At 44.3% G+C, this 18,714-nt stretch overlaps 1 protein-coding gene across 2 annotated transcripts in view; it reads left to right on the forward strand.

The window, feature by feature from the left end:
* Positions 1-18,714, forward strand: part of LOC144142284 (uncharacterized) — a 102,507-nt gene that overhangs the window by 11,427 nt on the left and 72,366 nt on the right. For both annotated transcript variants that reach the window (XM_077673659.1, XM_077673660.1), the window contains exons 4-6: positions 5,035-5,166; positions 7,650-7,793; positions 10,912-11,040. In XM_077673659.1, the coding sequence (XP_077529785.1) occupies positions 5,035-5,166; positions 7,650-7,793; positions 10,912-11,040 (405 nt within the window). The remainder of the gene's footprint in view (positions 1-5,034; positions 5,167-7,649; positions 7,794-10,911; positions 11,041-18,714) is intronic.

Raw genomic sequence — 18,714 nt, forward strand, 5'->3', positions numbered from 1 at the left:
GCGAAATGTATCTTACCACCACCCTTTATGACTCCTTTTTAAATGCAGAGCATTTTAGTAACTCACGATGTCACCCGCGTTGGCGTCCGTAGTCCGCATCACTACGTAGTCCGCACCCTACACTATATAAAGAAATAATACCTTCCGGCGCCAGGTTTCGATCCCACGACTATGCGGGCGGAACGCAAGGTACACGGCACTTTACCGACTGCTCCACGGAGCCGACACAGAATGGAAGGTTACGCACGCGCCTTATATCCTTGACTGATTCAACCGTCGGCCACAGGTGCGCCCTCTCCCCCGCGTCCTCCTCGCCTTCTCTCCGCTCGCAACACCCTCTCTCGCCGCGTTCGGTTCGCGTTCATGTGGTGGCGCGATTTCGGCGCTATAACACTCTCTCGCGAAGGGCATTGGATTGGATTGGATTGGATTGGCTTGGATTGTATTTGGATTGGGTTGGATGAAAGTGGATTGTGTTGGATTGTGTTGCGTCATAGCCGCGCCGCGTTGCGTCATAGCCTCTCCACGTTGCGTAATAGCCGCGGCAGGGGGTTCACGGCACGTTTCACGTTTCACCATCGACTTCATCGACAATGTCTACGCTGGAAGACAACAATTACAACAACAACAACCAATACGTAATCCATAAGACTTGCAGGCACGCCCCCCGCGGAAATCCTCTGCATTTGGTCGTGCCCCTCGCGAGGGGGATGTTTTGAATTTTTTTGCCTACCAGCTGGTAATACTTGTTTCAAATTTTTATTTGGTTAAAATTGAAATGGAACGCCTGAAACAGTCACGCAGAAGGACATCTCCTGGTTGGAATTCCTGTCCTAAGCACGTGAGCCCACAGCGAAAAGAGTATCGAAGTTAAAACAGCAGAAATATGTAAAATAGTTAACAAATGAACTCAGATGAGATGTCTTATCGCAGTTCAATGTGAGTAATATTACAATGTAGCCCCACAAGTTTGCGGGCTAATATGGATGGAGGACAAACAGCATCTTACTGGTTCCGTCCGACATGGCAGTGGTTTTTTAAATGTAGGGTACTGTGAATTTGCGCCGAACTATGTAGGTGGCCCACTCCGGTGATTTACACTCATGTCTTACTGCTCATGCCAAGTTTCCGTTGCGGAGATTCGTGGGTCATGCTAGACATCAAATTATAAAATTTTCGAAACCAATGGTAATTTTTCAAAAAGATAAACATAATAGTTAGAAATAGTACAGATGAACTAGTCATGAAATATCCCACTATTGTAACTGCGTGTCCGTGGCAGCAGTCTGTTGAAATACTATACGATTTGAAGCATTTATACTACTACTTTGCTTTGTTCTCTCGCCACTACGTGGTTTCTCGGGAGTCCTCAGTATGATAAAGGTATTCAAAGGTATTCGGATACTGGCCTCATCCATGGCTGACAAACACCTGTCCGCCTTTGTCTCCTTGACTGACCTTCAAAGAGGAGAAAGCTAAACACACAAAATAACAAAAATCACCAAAAACAAACGGGGCACTATTGAGAATTGAATCTCAGAGATTTGATAGGCATAGGAACGATTTAATGGCGATACCCCGAATAATAAATGTATGGTTAGCGTTCGAAGTAAGCTCTTCGGGACTTCCGTAAAAATAATTTTATGAAACTTACCACTTAATAATAAATATCGAGATGAAATATCATACCATCCGGTCTTATGACACAATATTTGGCCAATGCATCAGTTGTGCCCACAAAATGTGTTACGGAATTGAAAAGTGATGTGAACCTGTTGAGTTATGTTGTCCCAAATGTCCACAAATGAAGCGTTTAAGGTTTAGAAAGATCAGGCTATTGGAAGTATTTACCTTGATCTTAAGAATGATATTCTAAGTATTCTACATTGACTTCAAAACTGTTTTTAAACAAATATTTCAGAAAAAAACTCCATGATTCTCATTTGAAATTGAGAATATCATTTTGAGAAAAGAGTTATTTTAATGCGACTCCTTTCTTTCTATTTCGTCAATAGTTTTCCGAATCGCATATCCCTGTGCCAAGAATAATTCCCTTTGCAATGCCATAAGATATACACCCATTTATCGAAAACATCCATTATGTCAGTGAAGGCAACGCAAACCCTTTATCCTACCTTTCAGGACTTCCTGTTGTTTTCTGCATGTTTGAATACAAATTAAAAAAAACATCACAGCTTGCAGCGCCTTTTCCTTTGTGGGAACTGCAGTGCAAAAGCCTCTCCCGTAGAATCCCAAAAGGTGTTGCCCCACACCTTTAAGGTCCTTTCTTTCCTCCGAAGTTCCTTATTACGCCCCTCCATCTAGTAATTGGCCTTCTGTCCTTTTATACCCGTCTTTCGGCGCCAACTCTGTCACCCTAATAGGCCACAGGTTGTCATTTCGACTATACTACTTGTTCAACCCTAGTCAATTTCCATTTATTTATTTCAACTATGCTATCTTCCACTCTAGCCTGTTCGCTGATCCAGGAACCTCGTTTCGTGTCTCTAACTGCTACTCCGATCATTTTTCGTTCCATGGCTCAGGCTCCCGACCTACGTTTGCTTTCAAGTTGTTTGTAAAGCGCCGAGTTTCAGCTCCATATGTCATCGCCTCAGTTTTATTTCTGAACTTTTCGCTGAAGGTTCTCCAGGAGTGGCAGGCCCGGATCATTTCGTCCGCATGCTTTCACATGTTTCTCAAAGTGAACCGTGTTAGCACGTGCTAGAACCCGCGGCCAATTTCAAAGTCAAGCAACGCCCTCCCTGCAAATCCAAAGGAAATGCTGTGCGATCGAATGCGATGCTAGCTCAACCAGATAGACGCGGGTTTCATAGCGCGAGGGACTCAGTTTCCATTCCGACCACGGGAAGTGTTTTACAGCGAAGTTGTTAGCATCTCGTTGGTAGGAAAGTTTCGTGTCCTAAACAAAAAAAAAAAACCAGGCAGGACCCAGCTGTTCTCGTACAAGACGCCGTGCGCATGCGCGAAGATAATCAGTCATGCAGCATAAAGCTCAGTAGTCGTGTAAAGAAAAAACCACAAAACAACCATCGAAATTGCATCATGGATGATAACGCGCCGGTTATCATGGAACCTCCCCCCCTGTCAGGTGTTCTCGTAAAGATTAGGTTAGCGGCTGCTCTAAAATTGGGAGGGGGTTGAAGTCATCCGAGGGCTAGCGCATTCGTCGGGGCAGGCACGACCCAGTAGTTCTCGCCCAAGATGCTGAGCGCGTCCGTCAGGACCCAGCATTTGCCGCCAGAGGAGCCGAGTGCAAGCGACAAGCCCGCCGAGACCATGAGGAACATTTCATACCCTCCCCATCAATGAGCATGTGTAATGGCTTACAACAGCTGCGCTGGACATCCACTTTTGCACGGCGGGATGGCGTCAATTTTTTAAATGCATAGCATTTTAGTAACTCACAATGTCACGCGGCGTTGGCGTGCCTTGTCGTAGTCCGCATGCGCGCCTTGTCGTAGTCCGCATGCGTGCCTTGTCGTAGTCCGCAGCCAAAGAAATAACTGTTTCCGGCGCCCGGTTTCGAACCCATGACGCCGCGGGCAGAGCGCAAGGTGCCCGGCGCACTACCGACCGAGCCACGAAACCGACACAGATTTCGATGCACCGAACGCGCCTTATATCCTTCACTCATTTCTCGTTTGTTTCGAAAGCGCCACAAGTGCTCCCGCGCCTCCAAAAGATGGCGACACGGGTCCCGCGATCGAGAGATACGACTTGCCGGCGCACCCCCTCGGAAATGCTGTGCATTTGATCGTGCCCCTCGCGAGGGGGATGCCTTTTTTTTTCTTTCCAATTGCATCCGGTATTATAATTCCCCACCGCTGCTAACCCGTACCCCTCGGACCTTTGGGGTGGCCCAGTGGCTTTTGTAACGGCGTAAACGTCCGGGTTCGATTAACGAGACTTCCCTAACCACATTTCTTTTCTTGGGGCTTCGGGGTTTCTCCCTACGCCGGACGTATTAGTGTCACCCTAAAGCGTTCTGCTCGTAAATATTGGGCGCTATAAACTATGACCCTGAAACTGTCGCCCTCAAAGTTTGTTTGAATAATATCTTCCGGCGGTTTTTGTTTTTTAGCCAATGGAACTCGCAGTTATGGAGGAACGCACTGCGTGTTATATGAGTATCTAGTTGGTTCCGATATCAATGCATGCAGTTATTACATCACTGTGCACTAGTCACATGACCAAGCATAGTCTTCTCAGTATATTAGAGAGTGCATTCTAATGCAATCTCCTTTCAGAACGGAAGGTAATTCGTTGTCATTTAAAAGATGAGTTCTGTTATGATGGCATGAGCCACTGTGGTGACTCAGTGGCTAAAACCTTGTTTTGTGACCATGAGGCCACGGGTGCAACCCTAGCCAAAGCGGTAAATTTTCTAATGGAGGCGAGAATTCATAACCAGAGGGTGTCAAGGGATCCAGGCTTGCAAATGTGTACAATTATTCGCAAAACTCCGCACTACGCACGTCCTGGACACCGTTGTGCTTTTGAGCCGAAGGACGCGGGTTCGATACCGGCAGTGGTGGCCACTTTTCTGATTGAGGCAAATAGCGAAAACTCGTGTTTTTCGAGATTTGGCCGCACGATATTGGTCCTCAGGTAGGCCAATTCGAAGACCTCCACTGTCGCGTGCCTTATAGCGCAAACACAACTATTCTAGCTGCCCAGGTGCAGGTTTGGCAGGTGAAATGCTCCCAATATTCTAAAACATTTTCAAGCAGCTGAGGTAATTTCTAAGGATTTGCGAAGTAAGGTATACTTGGATAAGATATGAACGGAACTATCAATGTGGGGAAAGAATTTAAAACACCCAACAACAGAAGGGTACGAGTTAGTTGATACTGCATGTCGTTAGATCACCGTTAAGCATACTCGAGGAGCCCAGGGCCAGTTCTTGTATGTCACATTTTTCGCCTTTTGTGCTGCGTTTAGCGGTGATCTAACATAAACGCCTACATTGACTATGAACGCATGCATCAAGATTTTTTTTTAATATTACAGGAGCACCGGTACGTGTGCCCCATGTCTCTCGCCAAGGGATTGGAATTGTTCCCGTCTGAGATATTCAAGCACTACGATGCACATGTGCGCGGTGTACCCCAAGGATTCAAGGAAGCCACTAAGAGCCTTGAGGTAAGCTTGCATGTTACTTGTTTACCGGCAGGGGTGCCGGGGTGCTAAGCTAGGTGACGTTGGTTTCGGAAATCGCCACAGTTCAGGAAAATACACGGTCTATTTCTAAGCTGAGTAATGTCTGGTATTGGTCCCCTTTATATAGTGAATAACGTCGTGACTTAGTTGCATGACTCTTGAATGTTACTCATGGTAAATTTTTGACGAATGGGTTTCATCCCATGTATGAAGGTTATGTGCACTTGAACTAGCATGAAAGCAATAGAGAAAAAGTGCACCATTTCAACTTAAAACCATGCGAATGAAAGAACTACGACAACTACAGTGTGAGAATTCAAAAACATTGCTGGTTTTCAAGCTATCAGTCTTTTAGTGTTTGGAATATCAATAAAATATGCACGAACGGTTAAATCCGCTGACACTGCACACGGAACTTATGTACTTTTTACACTGAATTGTCATCATTATGACTCTCCGCACCGCGTGAGCACTGGTCTCAAGACCAAAGCTATCCTGCTTTACTTGCCTCTCTGGGTGCCCAGTGCTGATAATGTTATGCAGGATATTTGAATATTGAGATACCGCCGCTACATAGGTTGAGAAACTGGGTAAAAGCTACTCCCAAAAGGTGGACCTCCAGCATTTGTCTGCATAGATACGCCGAATAAGGAAGGGCGCGGTGATACCCTGTGGCCTTGTTACTACAAATTAGTAATAGTGGTGCCTATTACTTATGAAATTGTCCCAACATTTTTAGCAGAGTGCGTAACAGCTGCAAATCGAATATTTCAAAATGCAGCAAAACTTTAATTTTTTTAGCTATCTGAGAAATATTTGCTACAGTTTTAGGAGCTTCTTTTTATATAGAAGCCCGATATTCACTGTATATGCTTTCACGTACCCGTCAGGCTAAAAAGAAATGAGTAAATTAATAATTAACTTTAACTGAAACTATTATCTTAAATTTTTATTGAATGCAAGAATTCCACACCATAGCAACATGATTGCAACTTCAGCAACCATCCTTGATCAACCGTCAGTGGCATCAACCTGGGGTTCCTTATTTGGTGCATAAGCCTTACGTCATAATTCTTCGCGTGGACATGTAGTTTAGGTTTTCAAACGACAGTGTAAACGCTTACCCGCAAAGACGCGTGTTCGAGGGAAACTGCAAAGCAGTGATTTTCTTTCATCGTTCTTAGAATTGATTGTTTGTCTCACTAGCAGTCGCCACTGCATAACACTACATTGGAATGCACAGCATGGCATTTTACCTGCACTTCAAGAAAATTCTGAACCACCTGCTACTTTATACACAGGATTAAAAAAGTAAAACCTAAAAAGTACGTAACCTAAAAAGTAAAACTTAAAACTAAACCTAGAAAGTAAAAAGTAAAGGACTAAAAAAAGTAGAGGCAAGTAAAGTAAAGTAAAAGTAAAAATAAAGTAAAAGTAAAAGCAAAGTAAAAGTAAGTGTCACGGCTGATGGGGCGGCTTGACGTTGCACTTCAACCAGACCAGTGAGGTAGATTTCATATTTGGTGTCTGTGGGTGTGGAAGCTTCTATGGCCGCCATAGGTGGGACAATGGGAGCACAAAGGTTTGTTGTTGGCTTCTATAATGAGAAAACGACAAGCTTGCGAAGGAACGACAAAACAGAACGTTTCTGTAAACTTTATCTTAGAGGCGGAGATGGCAAAGTAAAACAATAGTCGAACACTTCCAAAGGTGTTTGCAAAGGCGGCATCGCAGGCCATCAAAAAAGGAGAGTTCCGACATAGTTGCGGATCCGTCCAGCCAAAGTTTTTTCCCAGGGGCTGAACGTGCATAGCCAATAAAAACAAGTATGCAACCCACGGCATTCCAATTTCCAATTTTCTCTAGCTTAGGGAACCTTACCTACTTATCATGATGTCAATCGGCGCCAATCATATTTCATTGGGTGCATTTCTAAATACGTCCGCGCCTTCTTTAAGGGATGCGTCTTGCTTACGTGATCAGCGACTGGCGGTGCACAGGTTCGTGGCGTAGTCGTGAAACCATCTCTTTTCAAATGTTCGCTTGGTCTCGTCACATTCAGCAAAATGCCAAGGGGTTCTGTTTGGCCTTGAGCAACACTTGGGTGGCTGTGCCAAGTTCATTTCCTTGGCTTCATTTATTGGTTTCGTGGGGCATATAATAGCACGCTTCTGTGTCGCGTTCATTTTTTTCGTTACCACTTTCCTGTCTGCGCACAGTGGCTATGGGAAACTTCGGCCAAATAGAGGCTCACAGCTTCACTGTGAAATATGGCATCACGGGTAGACAGTTACGTAGAAACGTCGCTGAGTAAGTAAAAGAAAGACGGATGGTGACGATTGGGACTGGTGCATTTTTGCACAGCTGATTAGACTATTGAAGTTACACACATGAGCTAGAAATAGCCAAATGACTGCTGGCTGTGCTACCAAAAACTCATTTCTATGTCGTTTTGTCCTCTACAGGACCATATCAAAAACGGCCTCATGTCTTTGCCAGAGTTCAAGGTGTTGCTAAGGCATCTGATGGTCGAATGTTACGAAGAACATCTGGGTGTGTGCCAAGGTGAACACAGCCAAGGTGAACACGATATGTTCGTGGACTTTGAGGTAAGAGGATATTTTCAAAATGTAAGCGACACCAGTAAAGTTTGCCGCTTATAAAGCTTATTCTTTTCCTTAGAAGAGCCTTGAGCAGCATAGAATAAAACACAACGTGAATAATCAAATCACGAGTTCTGATTTTGCATCTGGGCCAATAAATTAGGTGAGAAAGTCAAACAGTGCTCTTTTAGAATAAAATCAAAAGAAGGTAAACAAAAAGTAATAAAGATAAATGTATAATTTTGTAGTTTTGATTGCTTATAAACTGCATGCTTAGTTCCCGTGAAACAAGCAAATCTAAGGTTCTTTCATCGGCAAAATTTAACGCCGTTTTGTGCCCACACGTCGATGTGCTCTCTCATGTACCTCCAGCGGTCCTGATGCTCTAAAAGATTATTTGATGCCACAATTTCTTATTTAATCTGCTCATTATGTTCCTGGTCTTTACTTCTAGTCCCGTCTCGTGGTAGCCACTACGTTTCCCTCACCATCCACCTACTCTCATTTGTCGAAATTACGTTTCCAGTCCGAGTCTACTTTATCTTAATCTTATCTATGGTGTCTTCAACTCGAATTTGGTCTCTGAAATTGCTTCACCAGTCCCTATGTCTAAAGGTTGCTCCTATAATCTTTCTGTTCTATTGAATTTACTAAACGGTTGTGGGTCATATTTCGGCACATTTATTCAGAGCATATTGACGTCGTAAGATGGCCCTAGCATGTCTACCATTTTTCTGCACCAATTTGCTACAAACTGAAAGTCTTTATACAAAGAAGCATCCGATATATCCGCTTTCATGTTAGTGTTTTAAGCTTTTCAAAGGGATATGGAAGTTATCAGCGACATGTTGAATGCCTAAATGCATTTGAGAGCTGTTTGTCGATGCGCATTCTGAAAGGCGCCATAAAAGCATCAGGTGGCCTCTATGTAAGTCTTTCTGATATGGTATGTCATCCCAAATAAAGGAATGTCAAATTTCGTTTTTTCAATTGATTTTTGTCGAAAAGTTGTAATAATAATACCTACTAAGTCAACACTTCCGTTTAAATATTTTCCACGAAACTGGGTTCTTTACTCTTTATCATTAGGGATCGAATTTTAGGCAAATTGCTATTTTTCTCCTTGCGCTGCTATTGCCTCCTTTTGATATATAAGCATGAATTTGTCTTTACGAATGACTGTTATGCGTAATTTGTCATTCTTGCCTAAATGCCTTCAAGTGGATATAAATGCCTGTGTTAAATATTAGTGCCAATGTTACCACTATTTAGGCTTAAGTTTAACTGTGGGGTTCAACCTAGTCCCCTAGGTCAACAAACGCCCGGGAAACATACCTGCAGCAGAATGGCACGCTTATTCTTAGTGATAAGGCACAGAATTTGGAATCCAAAATTGTGGTGATGCTGGTAGTTTGCATTGCTTCTACAATGTCCCTGGTGATTCTTGTACTGCATTTTTCATACGCACCAAACCGATTTCTTCGAACATTTGCAGTCACATCCTCGTTCCTGTAGGCGCATACTGGAATCGAACTGTATTTTTAAAGGAACGACTGAGCATTAAGCACTCTTTTGTCAGAAGGTCATTCCTATATTGTAGAGTCAATGGCGAAGCATTCGTGCACAGCTATATTTTCTTGCGCCTACAAATTCGCACTGCTTACGGTTCTAAAACGCGCTTTTTCTTCAAAAATTTCTTCCGCTGCTAAATACCTCTTGAAAATATGCTTCAGACATGTAGAACTGTTTTTGGCAGTGTTGCGATCTCTTGCTTGAACAATTCGAATAATATCATTGTATATGAGAAAATAAACAAAGTTTTATCTGACAGTTCTTCTCTAAGAGGATGTTAATTTCTATATGAGTTCTAGTTTCTCTTGCGTTTAATATGTGTGCTAATTTTTTTTATCGTAATCAAATGCGTAAGGCAGGCCTAAATAAGCGATTTTGTTATCAGCACTCCCAGCTCTCAAGTATTTTTTTTGTCATGCGTGTTTCACTGTATGCGACGTTCGAGCAAGCAACAGTGGTAATTTAACATGGATGTGAGCACAGCGCTCGCTCAATTAAGCCAATAGATGGCCATTAGCAGAGTGAGTAGTTTATAGGACAGTTGAACGGCTGCGTTCAACTGTTTGCGTCTTTGTGCAGTGATAAAAAAACATTTTTTTAGTTTCCCTGTTCTAGATACAGGCCACGCGAGCCTTTGTTTGAAATATTTTGCAGTTATTCACGACATTGGAGGCCTGAAACGATCTTTTGCCTCCTCATTTGTAACGTCCAAAACAGGCTCTTTATTGCCTACACATCCTACCTCTAGTTATTCCTCATTTCGCAGAAACGCGTTCTATAAGCTCTCCGCAAGGCGCAACTTAAGCTATGCACTTCCAAACGGACATCAAAAAATTGTCCGAATAACTAGATTGGTTATGCGTGGTATTTCGATATTATCACATTTTCTTTCAAGCTATGCGATTCTTAATGTCCAAGGATAGGTCTTTCGTGATTGTGCAATTTTTTGCAGCAGCAGTGTCCTCGCCATCAGCGCGATAGATATCTGTCTTGTAGACTTTTCACCGTAATAGTTGCGGGGGCGTCGAATGGTGATGGTTTTAGTAGCACCTACCCCTTCCTTTGCTTGTCGGCCAGCATCTTATGATCGGCATCGTCTAAGGTGTAGTTACGTAGGAGACTGCTTTTCACAGCTGCAACTGAGGCTTTGCACTTCACAGTCTATCGCGGCAGAGATAAATCTTACAGAAAAGATTTGGAAAGACTGCTTATGTGCTTCAATATAAAAACTGAAAAATTTGCGCGATTGATTAATAATTGAGATACACAGCTATCGCTATTTTTAGTTTGCTCACTTACGTTTGGTACTTTTATGCGAACTTTGAGTAGAGAACCTGAAAGTCAATTATGGTATGCAATGTACAAGGTAGCATGCACGCATTGGATGAGATTTCTGCATCATTAATATTGTCTCAGGGGAAACGTAGTCGCTCAACCGACGAATTTGTCTTATGGACACTGAAGGAGCATGTCGTTTGCTGCAGGCTATTGAAGGTTCAGTACTAGTCTTTGTTGTTACTATATTTTGTGCACGCCATTTTCTTCCTTGCAGGAGCATGTTTCTACTTGCCCAACTTTCAGCTCAAGATGTACGCAGTTTTGGCGCGAATTTGGCGCGAACAGCAAGCCGAAAGAGAACAGTGAGTTTTCTACGAACGCGCAAGGCGCCCGAATTTTTCAGGTCAGTGCTTCTTGCTTTCATGCTCAAATTCTGTTTGCTTTAAACGTAAAACTGTGAGGCTGTAGAAAAAAAGGGAAACACGGCTGTTGTTGCCACCTCTTCTGTTTGCCTGCCTGTTTAACAAAACACAAGATAGACATCCGCATACTTTTATCATGCACTGAAGTAAAATATACATCATTCCATTACCTTGTAAAAACAAGTTGTCGAACGCCAATATTTGATAGCACGTTTCTACACTCGAGTAGAGGTACTTTTAACTGGAAGTATTGGTTCTAATCTGCTGCTTCCCTCGCAGAGTTTTTTTTTACGATTTGTCGGCCAATTAGTAACGTTGGCGAAACTAACGTAGCATATTTCTCTTCTTGTTAACTGGTACAACTCTGCGAGAGCACCTGAAGAGGTAGAATAACTCATCAAATTTGCAAATTATCATTGCGATTGTACTGGTACCTTTAAGCAAGTTTGACGTCAATATGGCGCAGCAATACCTTGTTAACTCGAATTGCAAGCGGTTACCATCTCAGTTCTAAATAATGAAAGTTTCCACTAAAGCAAGTAAAGAATACCAACAGCATACTGTAAATGGAAGCAGTATGGTAGGCCAGCAGTTTGATGCTCAATCAAAAACGTCCGTGATTACAGTCTGCCTTTTGTCCCTGAAGGCTACAGCCAGCACTTTTTCCTGTAACGAGTGAATGTAGCCGGAGACCACCACTTCGCATTTTGCGAAAAGACCGGTGTCCAGAACCCGTCGAACAGTCCCATCGAACATGAGGTGTTTATTTGAATCATACGCCAAAAAAAAGGTCGTGCATGCGTTGAGACTAATTTGGTAGGAAGCCTGTTGTCCAATCTCCGTGTAAATATGTGCCTGATTTGAAGCAACGAACCAGAATACATTTTCTAACATACTCCCGCCGGCGAAAGTAGCATTAATTCGAAGCCTGCAGGTGATACAGATGTTGTACTGCACGTTTAATACGATATCCGTCCGACTTGTTGAGAAGACAAAGACGAACTCTGTTGTCAGAGCCCGGGAAAAGTTTTTTTCGATCACCGCCAGATCCCGAAGCGACCTTGGTGTTTTCTCGTTCACAATGAAGACGACCTCGCCAACTTTAACGTCTCTTGAAGATGCATTATGTACAGTGTGGGCGGATGACAGCTGCAGTATGTATTCTCTATGCCACCAACTCCAAAAAGCATCTAGTAACTCTTTCCGTCGTCGCTAGCGTCCCCGAAATTATTTTTCTGAGGACTTCTTCTGAATCTTTTAGATTCCCCCTTCCGGTACAGACAGCAGTCTTCTGTCGATCAAAAAATGTCTTGGAGTTAAGGGTTCCTCCTCTAGGGATGTTGAAAGGGTAGCCAGTGGCCGAGAGTTTACAATGGCTTCAACTTCTATAAGCAAAGTGTGCAATTCATCGTAGCTAAAACAATTTGCTTTCAAAACTTTTCTCAGTGATTCCGTGATTGTTTTTATAAGTCTTTCCCAAAATCCACCCCTCCACGTAGCTCGTTCGGCTGTGAATTTCCAGTGGATTCGGTTTTCTCTAAAGTACTTCAATGTCTGCTCATCTCGTATCGTCCTCCAAATAGTTTTCAAATCCTTCGAAGCTCTTTTGAAAATGAGGGTGTTGTTTAGATATACTGTTTTGCAAATTCTTCTCCAGGCTGTAAAACGACAGAATGCATCTAAAAAGCCTTGCGTGTTAAGGCTTCGAACAAGCTCGAGGTGTACTGGTCGCATGACTGCACAAGTAAACATGACAATGTAGCATTTCTTGGCTCCGTCTGCTTCTCTATGGTACAATGGTCAAGTAAAGTCAACTCCAATGATACCAAACGGTTCGCATTTGGTGACTCTATCCCTTGGGAGAGGGGCGAAAAGGTCGCTCATTGGCATTGCTAAAAGTATCTTGCATGTACTGCACTGAGTGATCACTTTTCTAACCATTTGACGACCTCTGATGATCCAATATTGTTCAAGTAACTGCACCAAAGTATCTAGAACGCCGGCATAGAAAAGTCGTCGGTGCTCGTTTTGAAATATTAATCTTGTAAATTCTTCGTCTGGAGGAAGTACGATTGGGTGTTGTTCGTTGGTCGTGAAGTCGGAATGCTGTAGCCGTACTCCCACTCTAATCAAAAGATCCTCATCACGCTAGGGCGAAAATTTGCTGATCACTGGATGGGTCAAATATTCAGGATGAAACGCCCGTTCTTGAGCTTTGTAAATCCAAAATTTCTTGGCGTTTTTAGTTTCGCAAGTGAGTAGGGGTGCAGTTATTTTTCCGCGAGGTTTACTAGAATTGTGGACAAACCGCATTATCCAAGCCGTGATATTCAAGACCTTTGTCATGTTGTTGATCCTTGCAAGTTCAAATAGCTGGGAACCCTTCCTTTCAGTTACGGGTAAAACTTGTGTCCGTTCTTCTTTGGTTTCCGCATACTCTTCGCCGCGAAAGGTTCAATTTGGTCATTTGTCGTTTCCTTTGAGCAGCCAGTCAGGTCCTTCCTACCAAAGTTTGCTTTCTTGCAATTTTTTAGCCAATACTCTCCGCGTTAATAAATCTGCAGGGTTCTGATCTGTCGGGAAGTAACGTCACTGCTCAATATCGGACACGGAATAGATCTCACTCACTCTGTTTGCCACGAAGGTATTCCACTTTCGTGGGCTTGAGTTCAACCAACCTAGAACCGCAGACGAGCTTGTCCAAAACAAAACCTGGCAGCGGGTACCATACTCCTTCTGTACGGTTGACATCAACCGAACTGCTGTTAGAGCCCCAAGAAGTTCCAACCTTGGTAGTGTCGGTGTTTTCACGGGGGCGACTCTTGTCTTGGCGATGAGCATTCTAGTCATTATGCCACTGGTAGTATCGACTCGCTCGTAGACTGCAGATCCATAAGCTGAGGTGCTTGCATCAGAGAACACGTGGAAGGTTATTTTGCTGGATTCATTTGACAGCACAAAACGTGGTACCTGTATCACGTTAAGAAGACGAATGTCTTCGCACCGCTTGTCCCATTCAGTTTTTAAGTCATCCGCCAAATTTCTGTCCCAGTTCGCCTTCCTCTTCCAAGACTTCTGACAGAGTACCTTGGCCTTCACTGTGTACGGAGTAATAAGGCCGTATGGATCGTATATTCTGGCTGTGATTTTCAGAACATTCCTCTTCATGCTCGGAATCGAGGCTACCCGTTGCATAATTTCAGACGTGTTGAACCCGTAGGTGTCCTAGTCCGGGTGCCATAATACGCCTAGAACTTTCTTCCTTTGAGGGATCGTGAACTCAACATCATAGTTAACGGTGTTGTCCCCTTCAGCAGCGATCTTCAGTTGCGGTTCATCAGTCGTCCATTTTCTGAGGTCATGCCTGAGGTGCATGCCTTTGGCTGCATTGTCACATAACAACAAGGCATTCTCGGTAGAGTCGGCGCCTGTCACAAAATCGTCAACCTAAAATTGATTTTTCATGGCCTTTGTAAGTTCATCATGTGGACCTGTCGTAGTTTCAAAATGGTAGTGCAGCGTGCCGCTCAGTAAAAAGGGACTTGAGGTAGCCCCAAAGAAAACACGGTTCATTCTCCAGAGAAGTTGCTTGGGCCAGGTCTGTCCAGGAGTCGGCGGATGTTCCTACCAAAAGTACCGAAGTGCGTCACGGTCGTTCTCCGACAACAAAATTTGCAAGAATGCTTTTCTATGTCGGCTGTTACGGTGACTCTGTACATCCTGAACTTCAGAAGCAGGAAAAGTACCAATGGGTTCAGGTTCGGACCAGAGTGTAACACGTCATTCAGTGATAGTTTTCCAGGTGAACTAGATGACGCGTCAAATACAATTCGAGTCTTGGTTGTTTCTCTGTCGTTGCGGATGACTTCTCGGTGCGGCAGGTAGTAGACTGGACCGGCTGCTTCTTGTGTCGTTGCGGGTTCGGCGAAGTTGTTCTCAACATATTCGCGTATCGTCACATCGTACCGAATGAGAAGCACTTCGTTTTTCTGAAGACGTCGCGTGAGCTTGGCAAGCCGATCTTTCGCTTCCTTTAGATTGCAATCAAGCTTCGGAGCGTTATCCTTTTACGGAAGACAAACTTCATACATGTCATCCTTTCTCCTTATTTTTCTTTTGAATTCAGTGAGAATTGGATCCTCGAGAGATTCTTCGTCCTTGTTGCTAAGGATACCCATGTACTCAACCTCCCAAAAGGCTTGTAGCTGTTGAGACAGTTTTTTGTTGTCGACACTGAAATTCTGGGCCAATGCTTTCATGACGCTAGTGGAAAACGTGCCTCGGATATTCTCTGTGCTTTTTACCGGCCCTGTAGCGTCCACCCGAAAGACGTCTAAACGGCAGTTAAGCCATTTGTAAGCCGCCGAATTTTTCCAGTTGTGACCTCCTTGTAATAGTCGGATCCTATAAGTACCTGAATAGTGTCATTTGTTGGAGCATCAGCATCATCGGCGAGGCGAAGATCCCGAACGTCCTCTCCCACGCAAGAAGTAGGAACTGAGAACGGAGTTCCACTGCATATTGTTGATACCTCGAGGGCTTCTATCAGGATGGCCTCGGTGTCGTGCCGGCTTGTAATCCACAGTTCCACGCTTCGTAGAGTTTGCTTAGATGGGCCCATTGCTCCGAATGTTTGCACAGTCAAAGTCTCCTTTCCGATTTACTTTCAGCTAAAGTTCTTGGCTGTGTCTTCCGTGACGAACGTTCGTTGACTACCGCCATCCTAAAGGCAGCGGACAAGTCGCGGCTGAGTAGAGCCACGTGTCCAAACTTTAGCTCTTTGTTGAAGGATGGTATCTTGGGCCTGAGTCACAGCGCAGGTCACTTGAATTCGTTTCGTGACGAACTGCGTCTGGGTGTCAATTGCCGAAGGACCAGCATATTTGGAGTCGCAGAGGAACGTGAAGTGTCGGCCTTGGCAGTTCTGACAACGCAGAAATCTCGCGTTCCGACAGTCCTTGGCATAGTGGAATTTCTTGCAACACTAAAAGCATCGGCCGCTTCGCTTGAGTATGTTCTTTTCTTCCTCAAGGGTTAACTTTTTGTCACACTCAGTAAAGGCGTATTCTTCAGAACTGCATAAATAGCACGGTTCTTTGTTCGTTCCGGAAGTGGTGGTGAAGGTGGCTGCTGAAGGTACATAGTGGCGTCGCGCTTTGTCGTGGAGTTTCTTCTGCCCTCCTCCCTGCTGCGAACTTTTTTCTTCAAAAAGTCTAGAAGCGCTGAAAATGTGCTAAGAGTGTCAGCTTCCCCAGGCTTCTGTTGACAGTACCGAAGTACAAGCTCGTGAGGTAGCCACTTCTCGATAGCCACCGTGAGCAAAGCACTATACTGCTCCTGCTGCACCCCTAGTGCTTCAAGGCTCCTGGCGTTCTTTACCATGTCGTCGTAAAGACGTCGCAGTGCTCCAACGCCTTGCGCTGAATCAACAGCCTGCAGTTGTAGGAAGCGAGTCAAGTGGTAGCTGATCGCAAGGTGCTTCCGTCCAAAGCGCTCCTCCAGTAGGTCTATCGCTATCTGGTAGTTGTTTTCAGTCAGGGGAAGTCCACTGATCGTATCTTGCACCGTACCAACAAGGTGGCATTTGAGATATTTAAACTTGTCAATGGTCAACAGCTGCGAGTTCCGGTGTATGGTGGCCTCATACTGGTCCCAAAAGGAACGCCAGCCTTGAATGGTTCCATCAAATTTTCCTAGTTCCATTCGACGGAGCTTAATAGAGGCGCTTGAGTGCACACGAACTGCACTCGATGGCTCTACGTTGTTCATTACGCCGTTTGATGCTTGTGGGCGCTGAATTTCTTCGATTCTGTGGGAGAGCATGGATTTCGCCACACATATAGAAACGCAATACCCTTCCGCAACTTCCCACTCTTGTTCTAAATTCTGCTCATCAACGGTGGCTTCAATTTGTTTGTCTATGTCTCGAAGTTCTGATTCTTTCATCACGAGAACACTCAAAAGGTCCTGCAGCTCACCGATTGACGCAGATTGGGATTCCAACAAAGCGTTGCTGTCACTAATGGCCTTCGTCACGCCAGCTCGAACGGTGGCCCGCTTGCGCTTGTGTCGATCCATTCTGTAGGGGGCTTTGGCGGCGTGGAATCGACTCCGCGTAATCGGGAACAGCGTAGCACACCACTGCGTTGAGGCGGCGGCGGCGGGAGGCTTGAGGTACGGTACGAAATATCAGTTCTCATATAATGCATAAAGAACACAAAACAAGCAAGCAACGCGACAATCCCCAGAAGTGATTACGTGTGAAATTGACTGAGCAAATTGAAGATACCTAAGGACGACTAATAGTCGAGTTCGCAGAACGGAATAATAAACCCATCATGAATAACTTCTTCTGTAAACGGGAGAGCCGGAAGTGGACGTGCAGGAGCCCGAATGGGGAGCATAAAAATGAAGTAGACTTCATATAATGCCATACTCCTGGCGTGATACACGATGTGCAAGTGCTCGGAAGGGTGAGGTGTAGTGACCACCGTATGGTGAGATCTCGGATTAAGCTAGATTTGAGGAGGCACTGCAACAAGCTATTACGAAAGAAGCCGATCAATGGGCTAACCGTAACGCGTAAAGTTGAAGAATTCAGGATCGCGCTGCAGAACCGATATTCAGCTCTTACCACGGAAGCCGAGCTTACGACACAGGAAGCCAGCGACGATCTTACACGCATTATCCCGGAGTGTGCAGTAGAAGTCAGGGGCACGATGGCTAGACAGGATACTGGTAAACTTTACCAGGACACGAAAGATCTAATTAGGAAATGGTAAACCATAACAATCTCCACCCCAGCTGACATAATAGAGCTAATGGAGCTTTTTAAGATAATCAATAAGTGTAAGACAGCTGACATACGGAAGTATAATATGAAGAGGATCGAATATGCTGTAAAAAATGGAGGCAACTTGAAAGCAGTGGAGAGGCATCTGGGTGTGAGGAGAAATCAGATATATGGACTTAAAGACAAGCAAGGCAATGTTATCACAAATAGGGATAAAATAGTCAAAGTAGCCGAGGAGTTCTGTAGAGATCTGTACAGCAATCGGGAAATCCAGGATAATTCCTAAAAAGAAAGTAGTTCAGAGGAGACAGAAATCCCACCAGTAACGACAGACGAAGTAAGGAAGTCTTTGAATTAAATGAAAGGGGGAAAAGGACCTGGTGAAGACCAGATAACAGCAGACCTCTTGAAGGATGGCTGGCACATTTTACCAGAAAAACTGGCAAACCATATTAAGCAAATCTGTTGGGCAAGTTGGTGCATTATGATTAAAAAAATAGAGCGTGACTGGATGGGCAGATGAGATTAAGTTTGCGGGGCTAAAGTGGTCGCAGTTATCGCAGGACCGGGGTGATTAGAGATCAATGGGAGAGGCTTTTGCCCTGCAGTGGTCGTAGATAGGCTGGTGATGATGATGATCAAGGACGACTTGGCCTGGTGCCAAACTTATATATCTCAACCTACCGGCCTCTAACCGAAGGTCATCGCTGTCGGCTAACTGCGTCAATTCTAACTCTGCTCGCAGGTGCCGCATTCAAACTGTCGGATCAAACAAAGTTGATGTTCCTCCTTCTTAACGTTCTGCTGCATTTTATTTTACTTTCTTCGATTTCTGGGTTTTATAAAAAGTGCAATTACTGTT

This window comes from Haemaphysalis longicornis, unplaced genomic scaffold (assembly GCF_048455015.1).
Source record: "Haemaphysalis longicornis isolate Haplotype H1 unplaced genomic scaffold, Haemaphysalis longicornis Haplotype H1 scaffold_6, whole genome shotgun sequence".
In the NCBI taxonomy this organism is placed as follows: Eukaryota; Metazoa; Arthropoda; class Arachnida; order Ixodida; family Ixodidae; genus Haemaphysalis; species Haemaphysalis longicornis.